A 22,210-nucleotide genomic window follows, 5' to 3' on the forward strand; every position below is an offset into this window, starting at 1 on the left:
AAAACACTGACTACTAAAAGGCAGACTGAGTTGTATAATCCAGAACATTGGATAAGCGAATGTTGGATAAGTGAGATTCTACTGTAATATGAAATAATTACTGTGGTAGAATAATACAGAACCATATAATCTCTAAAACCAGGAAAGTAAATAAAGAGCAACACTCTGAAAGCAGGGAAATTGGGAATTCCACAAAGGAAACACCTCCCAAGAAAGGATTCTTCCAGAAAGGAAGCTGAGAAGGGAGTGAAGCAGTGTGTATTACCAAAGTCATTATTATTACTATCATTACTATTATTATTATTATTATTATTATTATTATTATTATTATTATTATTGTGTTGCTGTGAACTGTGAAAATGAACACAATCTTGCTCCAAGTATTCAAACACACTAAAATCAAAATATATAAAAATTACTGTGGTATAATAAAACAGAACAATACAATCTCTAAAATCAGAACACTAAATAAAGAACAACACTCTAAAAACAGGGGAATTTCAGACAGGAAACAATCAGGGCCAGCTAACACCTCCCAACAAAGTATTCCCATCACCAAAGTCTGGCAAATCCTCTGTTTTCTGAGGGCCACAGACTTTTTTTTTTTTGAATGTGTGCGCTCAAGCACTGTATATGGGTACTTCTTCATTTACACAGACAGTAGAAGCACATAAAATATCGCAAAGAACACCACTCTGAAAACAAGAGAATTCCAGACAGGAAACAATCAGAACTAGCTAACACCTCCCAACAAAAAATTCCCTCAGGGAGGAACCAGCCAGGCTTTAAAGCTGCAAGGCCATTACATGCTAATCATTTTTCCTAATTGCAGCATTCATACTTGCCTTCAACAGACAAAAAAAGAACAAACAGAAATATATATTCACAAGCTTTAGGAAATAATATCCCCTGATGGCGCAGCGTGTTAAAGTGCTGAGCTGCTGAACTTGTGGACCGAAAGGTCGCAGGTTTGAATTGGGGGAGCGGAGTGAGCCCTCACTGTTAGCCCCAGCTTCTGCCAACCCAAAAGTTCGAAAACATGCAAATTTTAGTACATCAATAGGTACTGCTCTGGCGGGAAGGTAACAGCACTCCATGCAGTCATGCCACATGACCTTGGAGGAATCTACGGACAACGCTGGCTCTTCAGCTTAGAAATGGAGATGAGCACCAACCCTCAGATTCAGACACAACTAGACTTAATGTCAGGGGAAAACCTTTACCCTTTACCTTAACTACCAACAATTCCTCAATACTTTATTTCCCATGCCACCATACTTCGTCATGGCAATACATGGCTGGGCACAGCTTGTTGTTTTTAAAAAGAAGTCATGCTGACAAGGAGAGCAAGTTTGACAAGCACATACTGAACTAATACAGGACACCAGTAAGTGCTTAAATGAAGACCAAAGCTGGCAGGCATGGGCCGCATGGCTTATTTTGAGACATCGGTTAAAAAATTTATACACATTGCATCATTCGTTCTTGGTTTTAGAAGCTGCATTCCTTTTTGTGTGTTTCTGTGTGTCTCTGTGTGTAGCCTTCTCCTATATGGTAGACTTCTAACTATGGGCCCTTCCACACAGCCATATAACCCAGAATATCAAGGCAGAAAATCCCACCATATCTGTGATGAACGGGGATTGGAAGGGGCCTTTGTCAATTAACAAGATCAAAAGTAACACTAGCCCTTGCATGAGTTATTTTTATATTTCTAAATGTATTTATTTATTTACTTTATTCCTACCCCACTCTATCTCACCCTGCAGGCTTCCAACTCAGAACGGCTTCCAATTTTGCCAAACATTCAATGCCACAATTATACAAAAATAAAAAATGCACAATAACACAATGAACCATTAAAATAAAAATGTACAAAATACAAATTAAAATCAATTAAAATATGTAAACATAGCACAAATCCTGAAATTGTCACCCAAATTGCTTGAGTTCTGTGCACTTTAATTTTACTACTCGCCAACGGCCTGCTTCCACAGCCAGGATTTTACTTTTTTAGGAAAAAAAGTGGAACCGAGAGCAAGGCCTCCCCAGACTTAACACTCTAACAGATTCATAGGGAGAGATACGTTCAGACAGGTTAGCTGGGCCAGAGCCATTTAGGGTTTCATAGGCTAAAGCCAGCACTCTGAATTGTTCTCGATAGCAGATTGGCAGCCAGTGGAACCGATGTAACAAGGGAGTTATTCACTTTAATATAGATACCCTTATCACAGCTAGTTAAACTGCTGAGCTGCTGAACTTGTTGACTGAAATGTTGGTGGTTTGAATCCAGAGAGCAGACTGAGTTCCCACTGTTAGCCCCAGCTTCTGCCAACCTAGCAGTTTGAAAACATGCAAATGCGAATAGATCAATAGGTACTGCTGTGATGGGAAGGTAATGGTGCTCCATGCTGTCATGCCGGCCACATGACCTTGGAGGTGTCTTTGGACGACGCCAGCTCTTCAGCTTAGAAATGGAGATGAGCACCAACCCCCCCAGTCAGACACAACTAGACTTAATGTTAGGGGAAAACCTTTACTTTTACCTATAAACCAATTCAGATTTCTATCAATTTACAAAACAAAATTTAATAATTATAATCTGACCAATCCTTATAATCAAGTCATTTCAATTTTCACTCTCCAAAGGCAATTATTATTGGGGTTTTGTAATTTTGTAATTTTTTAATTTTAAAATTGTAATACACCCACAATGTACATTAGAAACATATACACATACATAGACAACTCACCACCTGCAAATGTGCACAAACAAAGTGACGGAGTTCAGTGACAGAAGGCAAGGTGATGGGTAGCACGGAGGGTGGATTGTGGAGTTACTGTACTGTGGGTGGCAATTATTGTTGTTATGTAATATGTTCATAACATATATGCAACAGGCAAATTCTCGACAGGTCCCATCATTCAATCTTATTCTATTTTGGAAGCATTATGATGAGCACTCTTTGGATATTGACCACGGTCCATTCTTGTTGTTTCTCTTTGATAGCAATTGTCTGATTATACTTTGAATCATGCTGCCAGTGCTAGGAAAAGGAAAATTTACTATTGTATTATACAACTTTGTAGACTCTCTCAGTTCCCATTTACACTGCCATATAATACAGCTTGAAACTTTGTTATATGATCAGTATACAGTGTTCCCTCACTACTTCGCGGTTCGTGGATTCGCTGTTTCCTGGTTTTACAATAAACTCTAAAAGACTATTATAAATCATAAAAAATTACAATTTACAGCCTAAGGAAGGGAGAAAGGAAAAACCAAAGGGAGAGAAAAGGAGCCCAAGCGGCAACGGGAGGAGAAGGAGGCGATTTATCAACACATGATTGATTGATAAAGACTTAAAATAATGTATAACTACTAAAATAATGTATAAATATTAAAATAAATATAGTGTCCCTACTTTGCGGATTTTCACTTATTGCGGGTGGTCCTGGAACCTAACCACCGCAATAAGTGAGGGAACACTGTAAACTCATTTAATGCAGTTTAACTGTATACACTGCACTGTATGAGTCTACACCAGGCATAGGCAAACTTCGCCCGTCCAGGTGTTTTGGACTTCAATTCCCACAATTCCTAACAGTCGGGAAGCTATTAGGAATTGTGGGAGTTGAAGTCCAAAACACCCGGAGAGTCGAAGTTTGCCTATGCATGGTCTACACTAACCATATAATGCAGTTTTATTACAGACCCACTATCCTTGGAAAACAATTACAAACATTAAAAAAATTAACACCAACCCCTTAGCTAATAATGGGTTAGTTATGAGGTTGGTGGGTTGTTTGTTTCATTATAGTTGACCATCCACATTTGTGAATTTATCTTTCAGGTTTGATTCTTCATGGACATTAAACAAAAAACAACCCCAGATAGGTCTTTTAGTGAAAATTATAAAATTGATTTGTTAAATTAACTGTCAGTAGCCTATTAATTTACATTTCCAAAGATCAATTGCAACGACTAAGTATAACCAAAAAAGGCACCACCAATTCCCAAACAATACCCTCAAGTAATGAATTAAAGCAATATGACATGTTCATCATGACTTGCTCGATTAATGTCAGTATCATTCCAATGAGTAAAACAAGTTTTAACATCATTGCTCCAAAATTAATTAAGTCCATGTGGATAAATTACATTTTTAAATGAATGACTTCCAGTCTTTTTGAAAGAATGTAATCACATGGTGGAGCACTTCTTAATGTATTTTGCAAATCCAGGTGTGAGCCAAGAAACCCCGATAACCTAATGCAGGGGCGAGGATCTACCAGATTTTGCTGGATTACAACTCCCATCAGCCCCAGCCAATGGAGATTTTGGCAAAGAGCAATGGGAGCTGCAGAGAACCACGGATTTCCTAGCTTAAGCTCCTATGGCTTCAAAAATTATTTGCTTAGCCATTTCTGTTACTTCCTCACAAGATAATTAAACAATGAACAAACAAAAGAATAAACAAAGAGATTAATATTGTTAAAATTATGTATGTTTTAATAATTAACAATATGAGGAGAACATTTAATCCTCCCAGCAACCCCAGGACTCACAGTTAATTCATGTGTTGTTGAAGGCTTTCATGGCCGGGATCAAAGGGTTGTTGTATGTCTTTCAGGCTGTGTGGCCATGTTCCAGAAGTATTCTCTCCTGACGTTTCGCCCACATCTGTGGCAGGCATCCTCAGAGGTTGTGACCACCTCACAATCTCTGAGGATGCCTGCCATAGATGTGGGCGAAACATCAGGAGAGAATACTTCTGGAACATGGCCACATAGCCCGAAAGACATACCACAACCCAGTTAATTCATGGTTTAACTCAAGCGATGCCTAGCCCAACTTCTATTGCTATCATTCCCCATTTCCTACAGAAAGATGCCAGCATCTCCTTATGACTGCTTTCCCTTATCCAGGGCATTCTGAAAGTTTTGTGATACACTCCCATCATCCCCAGCCATACTGATGAGGGTGAGGGTGACGAGAGCTAGAGTCTTAAGCAGCTGGAGAACTTTCTCGTCCCCCCAACTCTTGACCAGTCCTTCCTATTTCAATAATTGACATAATTTTTTCTCGTGTCAGGAGCGACTTGAGAAACTGCAAGTTGCTTCTGGTGCGAGAGAATTGGACGTTGCCCAGAGGACGCCCAGATGTTTTGATGTTTGATGGGTGGATGGTATCCTTGAAGTGACTGGCTTGACCGTGAAGGAACTGGGGGCATTGACGGTCGACAGGAAGCTCTGGCGTGGGCTGGTCCATGAGGTCACACCTGAAACACCTGAACAAATAAACAACAACAAACCATCCTTGTGGGAGGCTTCTCTCATGTCCCCACATGAAGAGCTGGAGCTGACAGACAGGAGCTCACCCGCTCCCTGGATTCGAACTGCCGACCTTTTGGTCGGCAGTCCTGTCACCACAAGGGTTTAACCCATTGCGCCCCTGGGGGCTCTGGCCTAATTCTCCACTCTGAGGCCTTAAAGGCACTAGATCCCATCTTAAGCAGTGACATCCATGGTTAGTACTTGGATGGAAGACTGCCAATTAATGCCAGATGCTGTATACTACATTTCAGAGGAAGGATTTGGCGGAAACCACTTCTGCATATCCTTTGCTTAAGAAAGATCTCTATGAAATTCATGGAGTCATCATACTTTGGTCAAGCGACTTGAATGCACATACACACACACACACTGCTCAACTATAGAAGAATTTGGGGCTAGATTTGGTTGACTGGTTTGTACTTTAAATGCCTGACACTAAACTGTGGAGTAATCATATGGTTGCAGTTTTTTTTGACAGGATTTAAACATAGTGTGTCAACGTAAACGTGTAACTTGTAAAGAATTCCTATTTGGTGGCAACAACCACCAGCTATATTCCTTTCCCTCCCGGTGAGGCTCCCAGTATCTACCCCATTCCACACAGTGAGAAAAGGGTTTTTTTTTCCCTTTCACTTCTTGGATGTTATTTTCTCTGTCCAGAATAATGACCTTCCTGTTCATGCTCTTAAAAACTCCCCTCCTTCCCCCCCCCTTCCTTTTAAACCAAACCAGTCACATTATTGTGTTGTCGAAGGCTTTCATGGCCAGAATCACTGGATTGATTCCAGCCATGAATCGCAAAGGATTCCCCAAGGCAGAAAACAGCCAGGATTTGAAACTGCAGGGTTATTCAATGCTAATCAAAGTGGCCAATTGAAATATTAAAACTTGCCTCAGTCAGACAAGAGTTCTTTATCCCACCCTGAACATTTCACAGATAAACCCCACTTGCCTAGTTTCCAACACCTGCCATAGATGCAGGTGAAATGTCAGGAGAGAATGCTTCTGGAACATGGCCATACAGCCTGGAAAACTCACAACCCAATCACATTATCAATGCCCTGTCTTGTTTCCACGAAGGCAGTTTTTCTGAAAGGCTACAAATGAGTTGAAAGTCCAAGTGCAGTTTCTTTCTTGGATTCAAAGCCTCAGTAACGTGCAGACTGTGAGCCACATAGAACCCAAGAAGCCAGCTTTTGTGGCCCCTGAAATCCCACACCACACATCTCAGTCCCCATTTTTAAAAAAATCCTTTTGGATCATGTTTTGCCTCCAAACCACACACTCATGCAAACCCACCATTTGAGATTGCAAGAAAATACCCCCACTGGGTGGCGCAGTGGGTTAAACCGCTGTGCTGCTGAACTTGCTGACTGAAAGGTCAGCAGTTCAAATTCGGGGAGCGAGGCGAGCTCCCACTGTTAGCCCCAGCTTCTGCCAACCTAGCACTTTGAAAACATACAAATGTAAGTAGATCAATGGGTATCACTTGGGCAGGAAGGTAGTGGCACTCCATGCAGTCATGCCCACCACATGACTTGGAGGTGTCTACGGACAACGCTGGCTCTTTGGCTTAGAAATGGAGATAAGCACCACCCCACAGAGTCAGACACAACTAGACTTAATGTCAAGGGAAAACCTTTACCTTTATCTTACCCTCACTGCACTTTTACTAGCACCAAGAACTTGCAGCCTTTCCCTTCCTCAGATATTTTCCATTTTCCTATATGGTCTCTTTAAAAAAGCAAAGTGGCCTATGGTACAGCATTAGGACTTCTGAGAGTTGTCATCCAGGAAAAAGTTACTTTTCCAAGCTCTGGACCGGATAGCTAGATGGCAGACAGATGAATAGATAAGATAGTTTTAGAGAGAAAAGGCTGATAGAGAAAAATGGATGATTGGGCAGATTGATGGATGAATGGATGGCTGGATAGGCAGACAGTGACAGACTTGTTTGGGAGATGAAAAACTGCAGACAGAGCCCTTTTCAGGGGCTTTATTTCCAAAAACGGTCCCATTGCTGCCTCTCTCCGCCTCTCCCTGGGATGGAGGTGGCTGCGCTCTTCCTTCAGGCCTGGATGCTTCAGAGCCAAAGCTGCCGAGAGAGTGGCCTTGTGTGTTTTGGGTCAGGTACTAGGAAAAGCTTTCAAAATACAGTTCCTTCCAGATTTTGCTCCCAGCCCTCTGCTCTTCCCCCTCTCCCTAGTGCTTTCTCTTCTCTCTTTAAGCATCATATTTATTCACACACACACTCGCGTACATCATCTCTCCGAGCTGTAAGAGGTTCTGGCAGGAGGATAATTCCTCTGATCCAGAGGTGCACTTCATTCAGAGAAAGGTCTGTCTGTGCATAGAAAAATATGCCAAATCAGGATTCAGGGAAGAGTTATGCCCAGGGGGCAAAGCAGGAGCCCTGGAAAGGCATTTTATGGCCAGAAGTGAAAATTAAAGTGGCATTCATCCTTTCCATCATTTGCTGTACACAAGTTGGGTTGTCCCAAGACATTTTTCAGCTTAACATGAAGAACACGATGGGACTTTTACCTCTAGTGTTCATGCATAGAAACTGGTTAGACTGGCAGCCAAGCCTTTCTGCACAGGTAGTGGCTGAGGGTGCATCTATATGGCAGAATGAATGTAGGGTTGTTGTATGTTTTCCGGGCTGTATGGCCATGTTCCAGAAGCATTCTCTCCTGACGTTTCACCCACATCTATGGCAGGCATCCTCAGAGGTTGTGAGGTATGGAGAAACTAAGCAAGGAAGGTTTATATATATCTGTGGAAAGTCCAGGGTGAGAGAAGAACTCTTGTGAGTTGGAGGCCAGTGTGAACGTTGTAGTTAATCACCTAAATTAGCATTGAATAGCTTCATCTCCTGGCTTCTTCCTGCCTGGGGGCATCCTTTGTTCAGAGTCGTTAGCTGCCCCTGGTTGATTCATGTCTGGAACTCCTCTGTTTCCAGAGGAGTTCCTTCTTATTAACTGTTCTGATTTTTGAGTTTTTTTTAATACTGGTAGCCATGTTCATTTTCATGGTTTCCTCCTTTCTGTTAAAGTTGTCCACATGCTTGTGGATTTCAATGGCTTCTCTGTGTAGTCTGACATGATAGTTGTTGGAGTGGCCGAGCATTCCTGTGTTCTCAAATAATATACTGTGTCCAGGTTTTATTTATTTATTTATTTACAGCATTTATATTCCGCCCTTCTCACCCCGAAGGGGACTCAGGGCGGATCACATTACACATATAGGCAAACATTCAATGCCTTTTAACATAGAACAAAGACAGACAAACATAGGCTCCGAGCAGGCCTCGAACTCATGACCTCCTGGTCAGAGTGATTCATTGCAGTGATTCATTGCAGCTGCTTTCCAGCCTGCGCCACAGCCCGAGCTCATCAAGTGCTCTGCTATGGCTGATTTGTCTGGTTGAGTGAGTCTGCAGTGCCTCTCATGTTCTTTGACTCATGTTTGGGCGCTGCGTTTGGTAGTCCCTATGTAGACTTGTCCACAGCTGCATGGTATACGGTAGACTCCTGCAGAAGTGAGAGGATCCCTCTTGTCCTTCGCTGACCGTAGCATTTGTTGGGTTTTCTTTGTGGGTCTGTAGATAGTTTGTAGGTTGTGTTTCTTCATCAGTTTGCCTATGCGGAATGAATGTAGTTTGACTCCACTTGTCAGTGCTGTGGAAGGATGGGCTCAGTTTGTGTGTATGTGTCAGGAGCAACTTGAGAAACTGCAAGTCACTTCTGGTGTGAGAGAATTGGCCATCTGCAAGGCATTGCCCAAGAGATGTCCGGGTGTTTTTGATGTTTTACCATCCTGTGGGAGGCTTCTCTCATGTCCCCACATGGGAAGCTAGAGCTGAACCACCAACCTTTTGGTCATCAGTCAGGCCAGCACCCATTGTGCTGCCAGGGGGCTCCTGCCGGGCTCAGTGTGATAAAATTATGGGGTTTGTAGTTTGATGAGACATCAGCACTCTGGGAGATAAGACTAAAGACCTAATAAAACTGCAGCATCCAAGACTGGATAGCACTTCACCATGGCAGCTAAGGTGGTGTCATACTGCGCTCACTCTACAGTGAAGGTGCATCTCTCAGTACTAGTTTAGAGAGCATGAAGGTGCATTGTGTGGCAAAAATAGATGGGAAACAGCCAGTGAATCCAAGAGGAACAGCCATGGTGCTGCACCTGCCTGCTCTCCACATCCATTGTCCAAAGCAATATTATTGTTTCAGTCTCCTAAGGTGTGGAACCTCTTTGAGCTACAACTGCCATCATTTTTGTTAGCCATGTTGTCAGTTGATGGGAATTGCAGTCGAACCACATTCACACATATTTCAACTCTTTCTTATAAAGTCATAGTGCCATCCTATATGTGTCCAATCAAGCCTCAAATTGTAGCCTTAGTTCGGTGGTTCTCAACCTGTGGGACTCCAGGTGTTTTAGCCTACAACTCCCAGAAATCCCAGCCAGTTTACCAGCTGTTAGGATTTCTGGGAGTTGAAGGCCAAAACATCTGGGGACTCACAGGTTGAGACCCATGGCCTTAGTTGGTGTATCAAGCCAACTTTTGTAGTGGTTAAGTGGTTATTTTTCATCATTCCTGAACTACTGAAAAGTTTCCCTTCACTAAACACAACACTGTGCAAAGCTCTAGCTCAGTGGTTCCCAACCTTTTTTGACCAGGGACCAAGCTCCAACATTAGTACCAAAAGGGTTCCAAATCAGTTTTTGGTCAACTTCACATTTGGTTTGGTTATCTGGGGTGCTGAATCAGAAAACTGCATTGGATAGACCACATCGGCTCTAGTTTCTGATACAGAACATATGCCATCCAGTAGTCACCATCTGCTTGCCCATAAAAAAACCATATTTAATAACCTAGAACTGACGTGGTCTTTCCAATGCAATGGTCAGCTCTGCAGAAAGGAGCAAAAATAAAATAAAATAAAATAAATAAATAAAGAGAAAGGAGGTTCACTGACCGGATTTTTGTTCTCGCGGTCCACTGTTCGGCCGCTGCCCTCAGATCAAGAACCACTGCTCTAGCTCATTGCAATGAGTCCCAAGCAAGAGATCTTGTGATAGATTCTTCCCTATGGACTAAATATGGCAGATCGATAAGTTTGGAAAACCTCTGCCTTACTTTGCTTCAAGGAGCAAGCAAGGAAGGGCTTGTAAACTACACATATATACACAAATCATTTCAGACCTATTGTGACCCTGGCACAGGTTTTTATTCCTGGTAAGATATGCTCAGAAGAGGCTTGCCACTGCCATCCTCTGAGGCCGAGAGAGTGTAACATGTCCAAGGTCACTCAGTGCGTTTCTATGGCCAAGTGGGGATTCAAACCCTGGTCTCCAGAGTCATATCCAATGTTCAAGCAACCACACTGGCTCATTTGCTCATACCTATGACAGAGATTAAACTTCAGCCTGTTGAAAAAGACTCTGAGACTCTAGGGGAAATGTAGATCTTACAGAATCTTATACTGCCATATTTTAGGGTGATGGGGAGTCCAGCCTTCTTAGTATCCTTCCCCTCATACTTTTGAGATCTGTTCTTATAAGTTTGGGTGTTTGGCGTTCAAAGATGATTATTTGCCAAAGGCTCAATTTTGGTTTTCTTCATGCTGCTGATGGTGATGATAGTGGTAAGGATTATGATTTCATATCCCTCCAAGTCCTGCTTCTCACAATCCTTATCAATTTCTACTTGCGATTTTTGCATTCGGATTTTTCATTGCTATTTGTTCTTGTAGGTTTTTTCCCCTCATTTTGTTTAACTGGATGCAAGTAACAATCTCCTTTTACTTTTAAAAACGAGGTAAGGGTGTAAGCATATTGCAGAAAGAAAAATGTGAACAGAAGCACAAGACAGATGAAAGGAGGCAGCGGGGCGTCTGCCCTCGTTTTCCCCTTGATATTGGTTGTGTTGTACATGGCTGCATTCAGCTGGTGACTGGCCTACAGGGCAGAAGTCCCACTGATGTGTGACTCTGTTTTTCTTGTCTCTGTAGACACAGCTGCCTGGGCTGAATTAATTTGGAAGGCAACTGATTATACAGGTCACAGATACAAATATTGCTTCCCACTCCCAACACAATCTTTTGAGCCTCCAATGTGTTGGGCTCAATGCCTATTAGAAAATGACCACCTCTTTCCATTCCTCCCTCCACCCATAATCCATGGGGAGCTCTGCAAGGTGTTAGTCCAAATAAGGGGGAACATTCTGAATTTTGCAAATGATGATTTGAATAGACCTAATGCCAGAGTCAAACTTGTCACTAAACCAAGGATGGGCAATTGCCACAAATCTGAAGGTCTGAGTCAGCATGGTGTAGTGGTTTGAATGTAGGAGTATGACTCTGATAGACCAATGTTTGAGTCTCTGCTCCACCATGGAAACCCCTGGGTAACACTGGGCAAGTCATGCTCTCTCAGCCTCAGAGGAAGGTAATGGCACACTTATTCATGCACAAACCTCCCCCCAAGCTTAACCTTAGGGTTTCCATGAGTTGGAAACTCATTGCAGATGCACAATCCCACCACCAGCAAGTGCTCAAGGAAGTTTTTATATGTGTTGTCGAAGGCTTTCATGGCTGGAATCACTGGCTTGCTGTGAGTTTTCCAGGCTATATGCCCATGTTCCAGAAGCATTCTCTCCTAACGTTTCACCCACATCTATGGCAGGCATCCTCGGAGGTTGGGAGGTTTGTTGGAAACTAAGCAAGTGAGGTTTATATATCTCTAGAAAGTCCACCTCATAATAGTTGCATGCACCCCCCCCCCATTTTGGACCAGAAAAAGGGATAGAAGTGTGATTATTATGCAGCGGTAATAAGAGCCCCCGGTGGCGCAGCCGGTTAAACTGCTGAGCTGCTGAACTTGCTGACTGAAAGGTCGGTGGTTCGAATCCGGGGAGCAGGGTGAGCTCTCACTGTCAACCTAGCAGTTCAAAAACGTGCAAATGTGAGTAGATCAATAGGTACCGCTCAGGCGGGAAGGTAACGGCACTTCATGCAGTCATACTGGCTACATGACCTTGGAGGTGTCTGTGGACAACACCGGCTCTTCGACTTAGAAATGGAGATGATCACCAACCCCCAGAGTCAGACACGACCAGACTTAATGTCAGGGGAAAATCTTTACCCTTTACCTTATTCCTTCATATTCACAGTATTAGGGGTCCAGAATCTCTGTAAAATGGGAAAACCTCTTTTTTAAATCTTAGACAAACCCTTTTGAGGAATCTCTAGGTTGTCTAGCATGACTATTATCTTCCGATAGAATTGTACTGGAGGGCCTATAAATGCCTGGAGAAGTGTTATATCTGGGAATCATTGTGTCCTTCAGCATGACTATAGTTAACTTCAATTAGATTTTGTCCATAGGTTTATGTTGGAAGACCCTGAGTTTCCTAGGGAAAAAAACCATATTAATCAAATCCATGAATAATCTAATATGCAAAAGTGAAATCCGCAAATGTGGAAGATAGACCATATTACTATTTTGTCTGACCCAATCCTGGAGGATGCTGCAGACTTGGGATCCTTCTCCTCCCCTTTTCTGACCCTGTCCTCTTCTGATTCCAGGTCATAAGCATCCTAGAGTAACCAACAAGACGACACGCCATGGACCCTGCTGCCTTCCCACTACTCTGGCTGTGGGCGCTGTGGGCTTGGGGATACAGTCCCGGTTGGGTGTTCAGCCAAGCACCCACCCAGCCACACTCGATCAAGATAGAAGGGGAAATAACACTAGGAGGGCTCTTTCCCGTTCACTCTCGAGGCCCAGCCGGCGTGCCCTGCGGAGCCGTGAAGAAAGAGAAGGGGATTCACCGGATGGAGGCCATGCTTTATGCTCTGGACCAGATTAACAGTGACCCCAACGTGCTCCCCAACATCACCCTGGGGGCCCGCATCCTGGACACTTGCTCTCGCGACACATACGCCCTGGAGCAGTCATTGACTTTTGTCCAAGCCCTCATCCAGAAAGACACATCTGACGTGCGCTGTTCCAATGGCGAGCCCCCCATCATCACCAAGCCAGAAAGAGTGGTAGCTGTCATTGGAGCCTCTGCCAGCTCTGTCTCCATCATGGTGGCCAATGTGCTTCGCCTCTTTGCCGTAAGTAGAGAGAGAGACCTTTCAAAGAAGGCTTCCATCTCAGGAAGGCAGTTTGAACACAAAAAGATGGCTGGAGGTGGTGATGGTGTTGAAACTTGGCCTGTTCTCAAGAGAAAATCATACAACCACTGCCTCGAAGGGGAGGGAAATACATGAAATCGTGCCTGTACATACAGTGTGCTCTTGGTATCTCCTAGAATTTGGTTACACACACACACACACACACACACACACACACACACACACACACACACCATCCCCAAGGATACCAAAGTCCCATTACACAGCATCCCTTATATAAAACGACAATATAATGTGTTGTTGAAGGCTTTCATGGCCAGAATCACTGGGTTGCTGTGAGTTTTCCAGGCTGTATGGCCATGTTCCAGAAGCCTTATGCTTCTGGACAATATAATCATTTGCTTTTTAAAGAACTAATTATTTTCAACCCATGAATGGTTGAATCCATAGAAATTTATATTCTCAAAGTAGCCTATATCCTGACAGGGAGCCGCACAAATTTCTGCAAAGGCTGTATGCTCTATTTTCAAAGACCGTGTGTGGTTTGGAAACAAATAGAATAAATCACCCAGGAATGTGTTTTCAAACAAATGAGCTTTAAGATGAGACCATATGCAATAACTTGTTATTATTATTTGCCTTCAAGTCAACTTCAGATTACGGCTGCACTCTGTCGTGAAACATCACCGCTCATAGAAATAGATGATGAGGCTTGGTAAAACAGAAAGCCAAGGGAAAAAGAGAGGGAAGACACAAGTTGATGGATTCAGTCTAAGAAGTCAGGGTCATATGTACACTTAGCTGGAAGTATCTTCCATGAAAGTTAGTTGAGCACACATTTGAATACTATAATGCTTCAGCTGTATTTCTTAAAGAGAAAAAGGAGTCTGTTTAAAAAGCCTTGAAAATGCTGATGTGTTATCCATAAATGTTTGATTTTTATACGCAGAGTAGAGTCTCACTTATCCAACGTTCTGGATTATCCAACGTATTTTTGTAATCAATGTTTTCAATATATTGTGATATTTTGGTGCTAAATTCGTAAATACAGTAATTACAACATAACATTACTGTGTATTGAACTACTTTTCTGTCAAATTTGTTGTATAACATGATATTTTGGTGCTTAATTTGTAAAATCATAATCTAATTTGATTTTTAATAGGCTTTTCCTTAATCCCTCCTTATTATCCAACATATTCGCTTATCCAACGTTCTGCTGGCCCATTTATGTTGGATAAGTGAGACTTTACTGTATTTGATTCTTTAAAATTGTGTCAGAAGTGAATTGAGAACATACTGCAAGTTGCTTCTGGTGTGAGAGAATTGGCCATCTACAGAGACGTTGCCCAGGGGATGCCCTGATGTGTTACCATCCTGCTAGGGGGCTTCTCTCATGTCCCCGTAAGTTAGAGCTGACAGATGGGAGCTCACCCCATCTCGCAGATTCGAACCAGCAACCTTCAGGTCAGCAGTCCAGGCGGTACAAGGGTTTAACCCATTGCGCCATTGCGGCTCCTTACATATTTGATATCCTGTACTTGTATACCTGGGGTCATGTAAAAACTTATTGGGCCAAAAGTTGCCTGAAATGGAAATGTTTAGGAAGCCCGTTCTACCATACTAAGGAGTCAGGGTGGTGTTGTGGTTTGATTGCTGAACTATAACTCTAGAGATCAGGATTCGAATGCTCAGCCATGAAACCCATTGGATGACCTTGGCCAAATCACACTCCCTCAGCTTCAAAGGAAGGCAATGACAAACATCTTGCCACTTTTTTTATAATGTCAGTAGCAACTTGAGAACATACTGCAAGCCGCTTCTGGTGTGAGAGAATGGGCCATTTACAGAGACGTTGCCCAAGGGACGTCTGGATATGTTATCATCCTGCTGGGATGCTTCTCTCATGTCCCTGCAAGCTAGAGCTGACAGACAGAAGCTCACTCCATCTCACAGATTTGAACCGGCAACCTTCAGGTCAGCAACCCAACAGTAGGTTTGCCTCAGGACTGCCCTAGGTTAGAAATGATCTGAAGGCACACAGCAACAACAACCATATTAAATAAATGTGTACAACCTTAAAGTAATTAGGCACATACATAAAGAAATAAAGTGCTGCCACAGCCTCCCCTTCCCCACTTTTTTTTTTCTTCCCCTTCTCATCCACTTTTTTATTCTACAAAAGACTAACACAACTACTTTTTTGGAAAATAATCATCCACTGCCTCATTGAATTGGATTCTCAGTCTTAACTTCTTAGAATTTCTTAGGAGATTATAAGATATGACCAAAGCAGGTCTCTTTCAGACCGGATAAGATTACTTTCAAATCTTGGAGGAAGCAACTCAGAATGCATTTAAACCTAAGCCTATAAAATTTTCTTGACCCCAGTGGCCGGAATTCTTCTGGCACACGTATAGTAACAGCTGTACATTTTAAGGACTCATGTAGGTGTCCTAAGGAAAGGCAGTCAAAATCTACTGGCTACAAACGGCTTGTTTCTCCATGTATTGTCAAAAGCTTTCACGGCCAGAATCACTGGCCTGTTTTGTGGTTTCCAGCTGTATGGCCATGTTATAGCACTCTTTCTTACTTTATGTCAGTTGGCCCTTTTCTTCTGCTATCACTGCCTACACACTACACACATGTGTGTTTTTCCTCATTTAGACAAGCCTTATGCCTACGAAGGTTATGCTTCAATTTCTTTCTCTTGCTTAGGTTGCATTTACACTATAGAAGTAATGCAATTTCACTCTACTTTAACTATTATGAAAGTGTTATGGAGTAATGGGAGTTGTACAGTGAAGAGGTACTAGCACTCTTTGGCGGAAAAGGCTAAATACATTGTAAAACTACAGCTCACTTGATTCTGTAGCATTGGGTCATGGCAGTTAAAGTGATGTCAAACTACAATAATTCTGCAATGTAGATGCAGCCGAGGTCTCAATCATTCCTTTGCACTTTAATGTAGGTCTAGTGTTTAGGGAGCGGAATGAGCGCCCACTGTTAGCCCCAGCTCCTGCCAACCTAGCAGTTCGAAAACATGCAAATGTGAGTAGATCAAAAGGTACCGCTCCGGCAGGAAGGTAACGGCGCTCCATGCAGTCATGCCGGTCACATGACCTTGGAGGTGTCTACGGACAACGCCGGCTCTTTGGCTTAGAAATTGAGATGAGCACCAACCCCCAGAGTTGGGCACGACTGGACTTAACACCAGGGAAAAACCTTTACCTTTACCTTAGTGTTTACTTGCATAGTAGCTGACTCTACTAATACTACTATACTTTGTACATACCACTTGAATACATGATTCATTAGAAAAGACATTAACACTTCATAAGGTGGAATAATAATAATAATAATAATAATAATAATAATAATAATAATAATAATAAAAATTACTTATATTCCGCCCTATCTCCCTGAGGGGACTCAGGGCGGATTCCAACAAACAAAACAGGCAAATGTTCAGTGGTTCAGTACAACAACCAATACAAACATAATAACCCAAAACAACCCCACATATGAAAACAATTTATAACATGGCATCTATAGATTAAATAAAATGCTGTAGGAAAAGAGGAAAAGTGGTGGATGGATTTAATCAAGAAAGCCATGGTTTGCAAGACCATAAAGGGTGACTTGGAAGTCTTACATTCATAGGGTCATCATACATCAAAGTCAACTTGACAGCAATTAACATCAACAATCTGGTACAATATATGTCTTAATTAATAATCAAAAGATTAAAGTAGATTTTTGACCTTGAATAGTGGCATTATAAAGACTTTTTGAGAAACTTTCCCTACAACCATTAGATTTTACATTTCTTCATCTTGACAACACAGCCCTATAACCCAGAATATCAAGGCAGAAAATACCACAATATCTGCTTTGAACTGGGTTATCAGAGTCCATAATGCCATATATTCCAGAACAAGGCAGAAAATGTGGATTTTATTCAGCTGTATGGAAGGGGCCTGAGCCTTTTGAGATAGACAAAAGTTTGGCCTTCTCTCCTCTCCCTTCCATCACGTTCATTGAGTAGTAACTACTTTTGCAGTTTGCACTCAGTTTGCCGCAACTGAGATATGCTGAGGAGAAAGGAGAGGAGCGAGAGGAGGAAAGAGAAAAGCAGTGGTGGTAAAAGTGGTGGGGCGGAGGAGTAAATGGGACTTTACCTGCCAGAAGTGGGACAGTTGGATGGTATGTTATTATGATGCATCTCTAAGCCGTTCCCATTGTTTGTCACTTGGCATTTGATGAGCAAACATTTTGCATTGCTTTGAGAGAGCGTCCTAGTTTCCAAGTAGCCAGCCCACCAGCTCTAACACTAACATGCATTATTCTTTCAAAATCCTGTGCCATCCTTCATGGTCACACATAAACACTCTGCTGACCTCTCTGCTTAATCTGGGAGGCTCTTGAAAGTATAGTTGGGATAGGGCTGAGAGGTAGTCAGGGTCAGTTGATTTATAGGACAGATGGCATTTTTTTCCCCTCACTCCATATGTCAGATTTGGTAAAGAGGTTCTTAGCAGCTGCCAAGCTGGCAATGGCAGGCTGATAAAGACAGAAAGGGGAACACTGGGTGAGGCAGTGGGACAAGTTGAAAGAAAGCAAGAAGGGAGTTTGGAAATCTGGGGCACATGTGATCATGCGACACCAGAATGTTGTCAAAATGGCAAAAGTTATCAATGAGGAATAATACACGAACTAAGAGAGGCTGCAGCAGTTTGCTTTCACCTGATCCCATCTCCTTCTGAATTGAATGCATTATGAACTCACCGAAGAAAGTAATTGACAAAGCAGAGAGAAAATGGCGCATTTTATAAGCTGCTGAGAAGTCATGACTATAGACGTTTTAATTGGGGGCATCTTTGCCAAAATAGGACATTTGGAGAGTATGGTATGGACATAGAGATACCCTACAGATAACACTTGCCAACACACATTTTGGCGCCTCAAATGTTAGAGCTGTTTCTGGGAATATCTGACATGCTGATTCCAAAAATAACACCAGCTTCCACCTACCAGTTCTAGTTTTTGAGATAAAGAACATGAGCCATATATCAATCGCCATCTGATCACCAGAGAAAACCAAGATAGACCTATCTAAGAAACTAAAGCTGATGCAGTCTATCTAATGTCATTTTCTGAATCAGAGCTCCAAATAACATCAGGAACAGACCTAAAAACCAAGACACCATGGAGCTCCCGGTGGCGCAATATGTTAAATCCTTGTGCCGGTAGGACTGATGACTTGAAGGTTGGGTTGCTGACCTGAAAGTTGCCGGTTCGAATCCATCCAGGGAGAGCGTAGATGAGCTCCTTCTATCAGCTCCAGCTCCATGCGGGGACATGAAGTCTCACACAAGAATGGTAAAAAAAAAAAAACATCAAAATATCCATGTGTCCCCTGGGCAACATCCTTGCAGATGGCCAATTCTCTCACACCAGAAGCCACTTGCAGTTTTTTAAGTTGCTCCTGACATGAAAAAAAAAACCCCAAGACACCATGATTTTTAAACTGGGCTGTGTAATCCTTACTTAGATCCCAGAGCATTGTCCTATTGCTGTTGTCTTATATGAAAGACTTCAGCAGCCATTCTCCTCAAAGACAACTTTTCATGCTGCTCCCTGAGAAACAACCCATGACTTTCTTCTGTGAATGCATATGTGGTTTACTAGCTCTTTGTTGTTTTCACTGGAATGGGCATCCTTAGCTACATCCAGATGCCTGTTGGGTTACAGATCTCAAGTATGTGTTCAACTGAAAGCAAAGCAGGGCAAATAGATGGCTTCTATATGCATTTAGCTACCCAGTCCCTGTATAGAGGGCAGTTTCTGTCCATAGTACATCTGGACTGAGTGATAAGGGGATGATCAGGGTAAATAAGCCAAGTTCCTATTTGTTCCCTCTTTCCCTTTTACTTTCATGTGATGGAACAAAAGGAAAAGGACAAAAGGGAACATCAGCTTACAGTACACCCTCCAACACCCACACCCCTGATATCCACAAGACCAGTACCTATGGATTTGATTACTGACATTTGAAAAAAAAAAGTTATCTCTAGACATTTTCTAGTTCCTCCATCGAGATGCTATTGTATGCTGATGGACATTGACCACTGAGTTGATCACTGAGTTGAATCAGAAGGCGTAGAAATGTCACTTGTGTGTGAAATCATTTAAACTGTAAATATAGGTGTAATATTTTAGTATAGTTCTGTTTCTACAATATGGTTCAATTTAAAGTCTGTGGCTCCCAGTAACGGCTAATGCAGTTGAATCTGGCAACAACACCCTCAGTTTGATGAAGACTGTTACAAATGGCAGACTCTGGAGTAGCAATCATGCTCAGCCTTTTCTCTCCTTCTTCTGCTTAACTTCTTCTGCTCAGACAAATTCTGTAGAGAATTAGTACATTCATCATATGATGTTTTTTTAGTTAATCCCTAATAAAATGTGATCTCACATTGCAACATTTCCTAATTTGTTGCTCTTCACTTGTGTAGATCATGGTGGCCAGGGATGATGGTAGCTATAACTGAGCACATCTGGAGGGCTGCTTTGTGACTTTTAAATGCAATGGGTCTTCAATTTCCACTGGGGTTTGGTTTCCGTCTTCATTATATACAATGGTGTAGTAAAATGATATCCCTTATATAAAATGGCAAAAGCAAGGTTTATTTTTGGGATATAAGCCATTGATGGCTGAATGCATATTTGCAGAATCCATGGATATGGAGAGCTTCAGTGTCAAACTAGATGTAACGTGAATTACATAAAACAAAATCAAGGGCTGGTTTTAAAAGCAATGTCAATGGACATTTGCTCCACACCAGCAATTTAAGGAATGCATAGGATGGGAAGAAAGAATTGTGTGCTCTTGACTGTTCTCTGACTACTATTTACATTTTAACATGATAAATAATGTGTTGTTGAAGGCTTTAATGGACGGAATAACTGGGTTGCTGTGAGTTTTGCAGGCTGTATGGCCATGTTCCAGAAGCATTCTCTCCTGATGTTTCACCCACATCTATGGCAGGCATCCTCAGAGGTTGTGAGGTCTATTGGAAACTAGCTTCTCTATGCGAATATGAGAATAAAGACAAGATGCACCCATAGGAAAAGTGTTCTTACCATACCTCAAGGGAAACACTGACTTCACAGGGAAACTGATGAAGAAACACAACCTATAAACTATCTATAGACCCATTAATAAAATTCAACAAATGCTATGTTCAGCAAAGGACCAGAGGGATCCTCTCACCTCTGCAGGAGTATACCATGCAGCTGTGGACAAGTCTACATAGAGACTACCATATGCAGCAGCATTGCCCAGACACAAATCAAGGAGCATAAAAGGCACTGCAGACTACTTCAACCAGAGAAGTCAGCCATAGCAGAGCACTTGATGAACCTACCTGGACACAGCATATTATTTGAGAACACAGAAATGCTGGACCACTCTAACAACTATCATGTCAGACTACACAGAGAAGCCACTGAAATCCACAAGCATGTGAAAAATTTCAACAGAAAGGAGAAAACCACAAAAATGAACAAAATCTGACTTCCAGTATTAAAAAATTCTAAAATCAGGACAACAAATAAAGAACAACACTCTGAAAACAGGAATTCCAGACAGGAAACAATCAAGGCCAGCTAACACCGCCCAACAGATGATGCCCCCAGGCAGGAAGCAGCCAGGCTTTGAAGCTGCAAGGCCATTCAGTGCTAATCAAGCTGGCCAGTTGCAACATTCACACTTGCCTCCAACAGACAAAAGTTCTTTCTCCCACCCTGGACTTTCCACCGATATATAAACCCCACTTGCCTAGTTTCCAACAGACCTCACAACCTCTGAGGATGCCTGCCATAGATGTAGGCGAAACATCAGGAGAGAATGCTTCTGGAACATGGCCATATAGCCTGGAAAACTCACAGCAACCCAGGATAAATATTGTCCGTTTTGGTTTGGTCCTGTGTCTTCATGAACACAGGGGAAAAAAACCCACATAGGGTTAGTGAAATGTTTTAACAAGCAGCAGAGGTAAAATTCAGCTGTTCTTCATCCCCTCCTGCAAACAATATATTTGTTGAAAAAGCATAGTTGACTAATGTTTTTAAAAAAGATTACACAGATAGTAATAAGAATTCCATATCCTCCAACTATCCCAGTTTGGGATAGTCCCAACAAATCAGCTGCTTCGTGTTTAAATGGCTTCAAACTACAGGAAAGGAGATTCCACCTGAACATGAGAAAGAACTTCCTCACTGTGAGAGCTATTCAACAGTGGAACTTTCTGCCCCGGAGTGTGGTGAGGCTCCTCCTTTGGAGGCTTTTAAGCAGAGGCTGGGTGACCGTATGCTGAGGGTGCTTTGAATGCAATATTCATGCTTCTTGGTAGGGGGTTGAACTGGATGGCCCAGGAGGTCTCTTCCAATTCTGTGATTCCCCTTCCCAATCGGTTCAGGCAAAAGCAAACTGCTGGAGCCACTCCTGGCTTACATGTTTTTTCTCATTTATCCTTTTTACAATCTTGACCACGCTCTGAAGTTGCTTGTGCAATATTTTCCACTTATTTTTATATTATTATTATATAATATAAAAAAATAAGTGGAAAATATTGCTCTGAAGTTGCTTGAGCAATATTTTCCACTATCATTGTGGGGTATGAATCCCTCTTTGGTCACCTGCTTTGCCCTGAAAA

The 22,210-nt window shown here is 42.3% G+C and overlaps 1 protein-coding gene across 2 annotated transcripts in view; it reads left to right on the top strand.

Moving 5' to 3' along the window:
• Positions 1 to 22,210, top strand: part of LOC100565811 (metabotropic glutamate receptor 6) — a 66,777-nt gene that overhangs the window by 15,593 nt on the left and 28,974 nt on the right. For both annotated transcript variants that reach the window (XM_003216716.4, XM_062971647.1), the window contains exon 2: positions 12,936 to 13,469. In XM_003216716.4, coding sequence (XP_003216764.2) covers positions 12,975 to 13,469 — 495 coding nt within the window. In that variant the 5' untranslated portion in view covers positions 12,936 to 12,974. The remainder of the gene's footprint in view (positions 1 to 12,935; positions 13,470 to 22,210) is intronic.

This window comes from Anolis carolinensis, chromosome 2 (genome assembly GCF_035594765.1).
Source record: "Anolis carolinensis isolate JA03-04 chromosome 2, rAnoCar3.1.pri, whole genome shotgun sequence".
Taxonomy (NCBI): domain Eukaryota; kingdom Metazoa; phylum Chordata; class Lepidosauria; order Squamata; family Dactyloidae; genus Anolis; species Anolis carolinensis.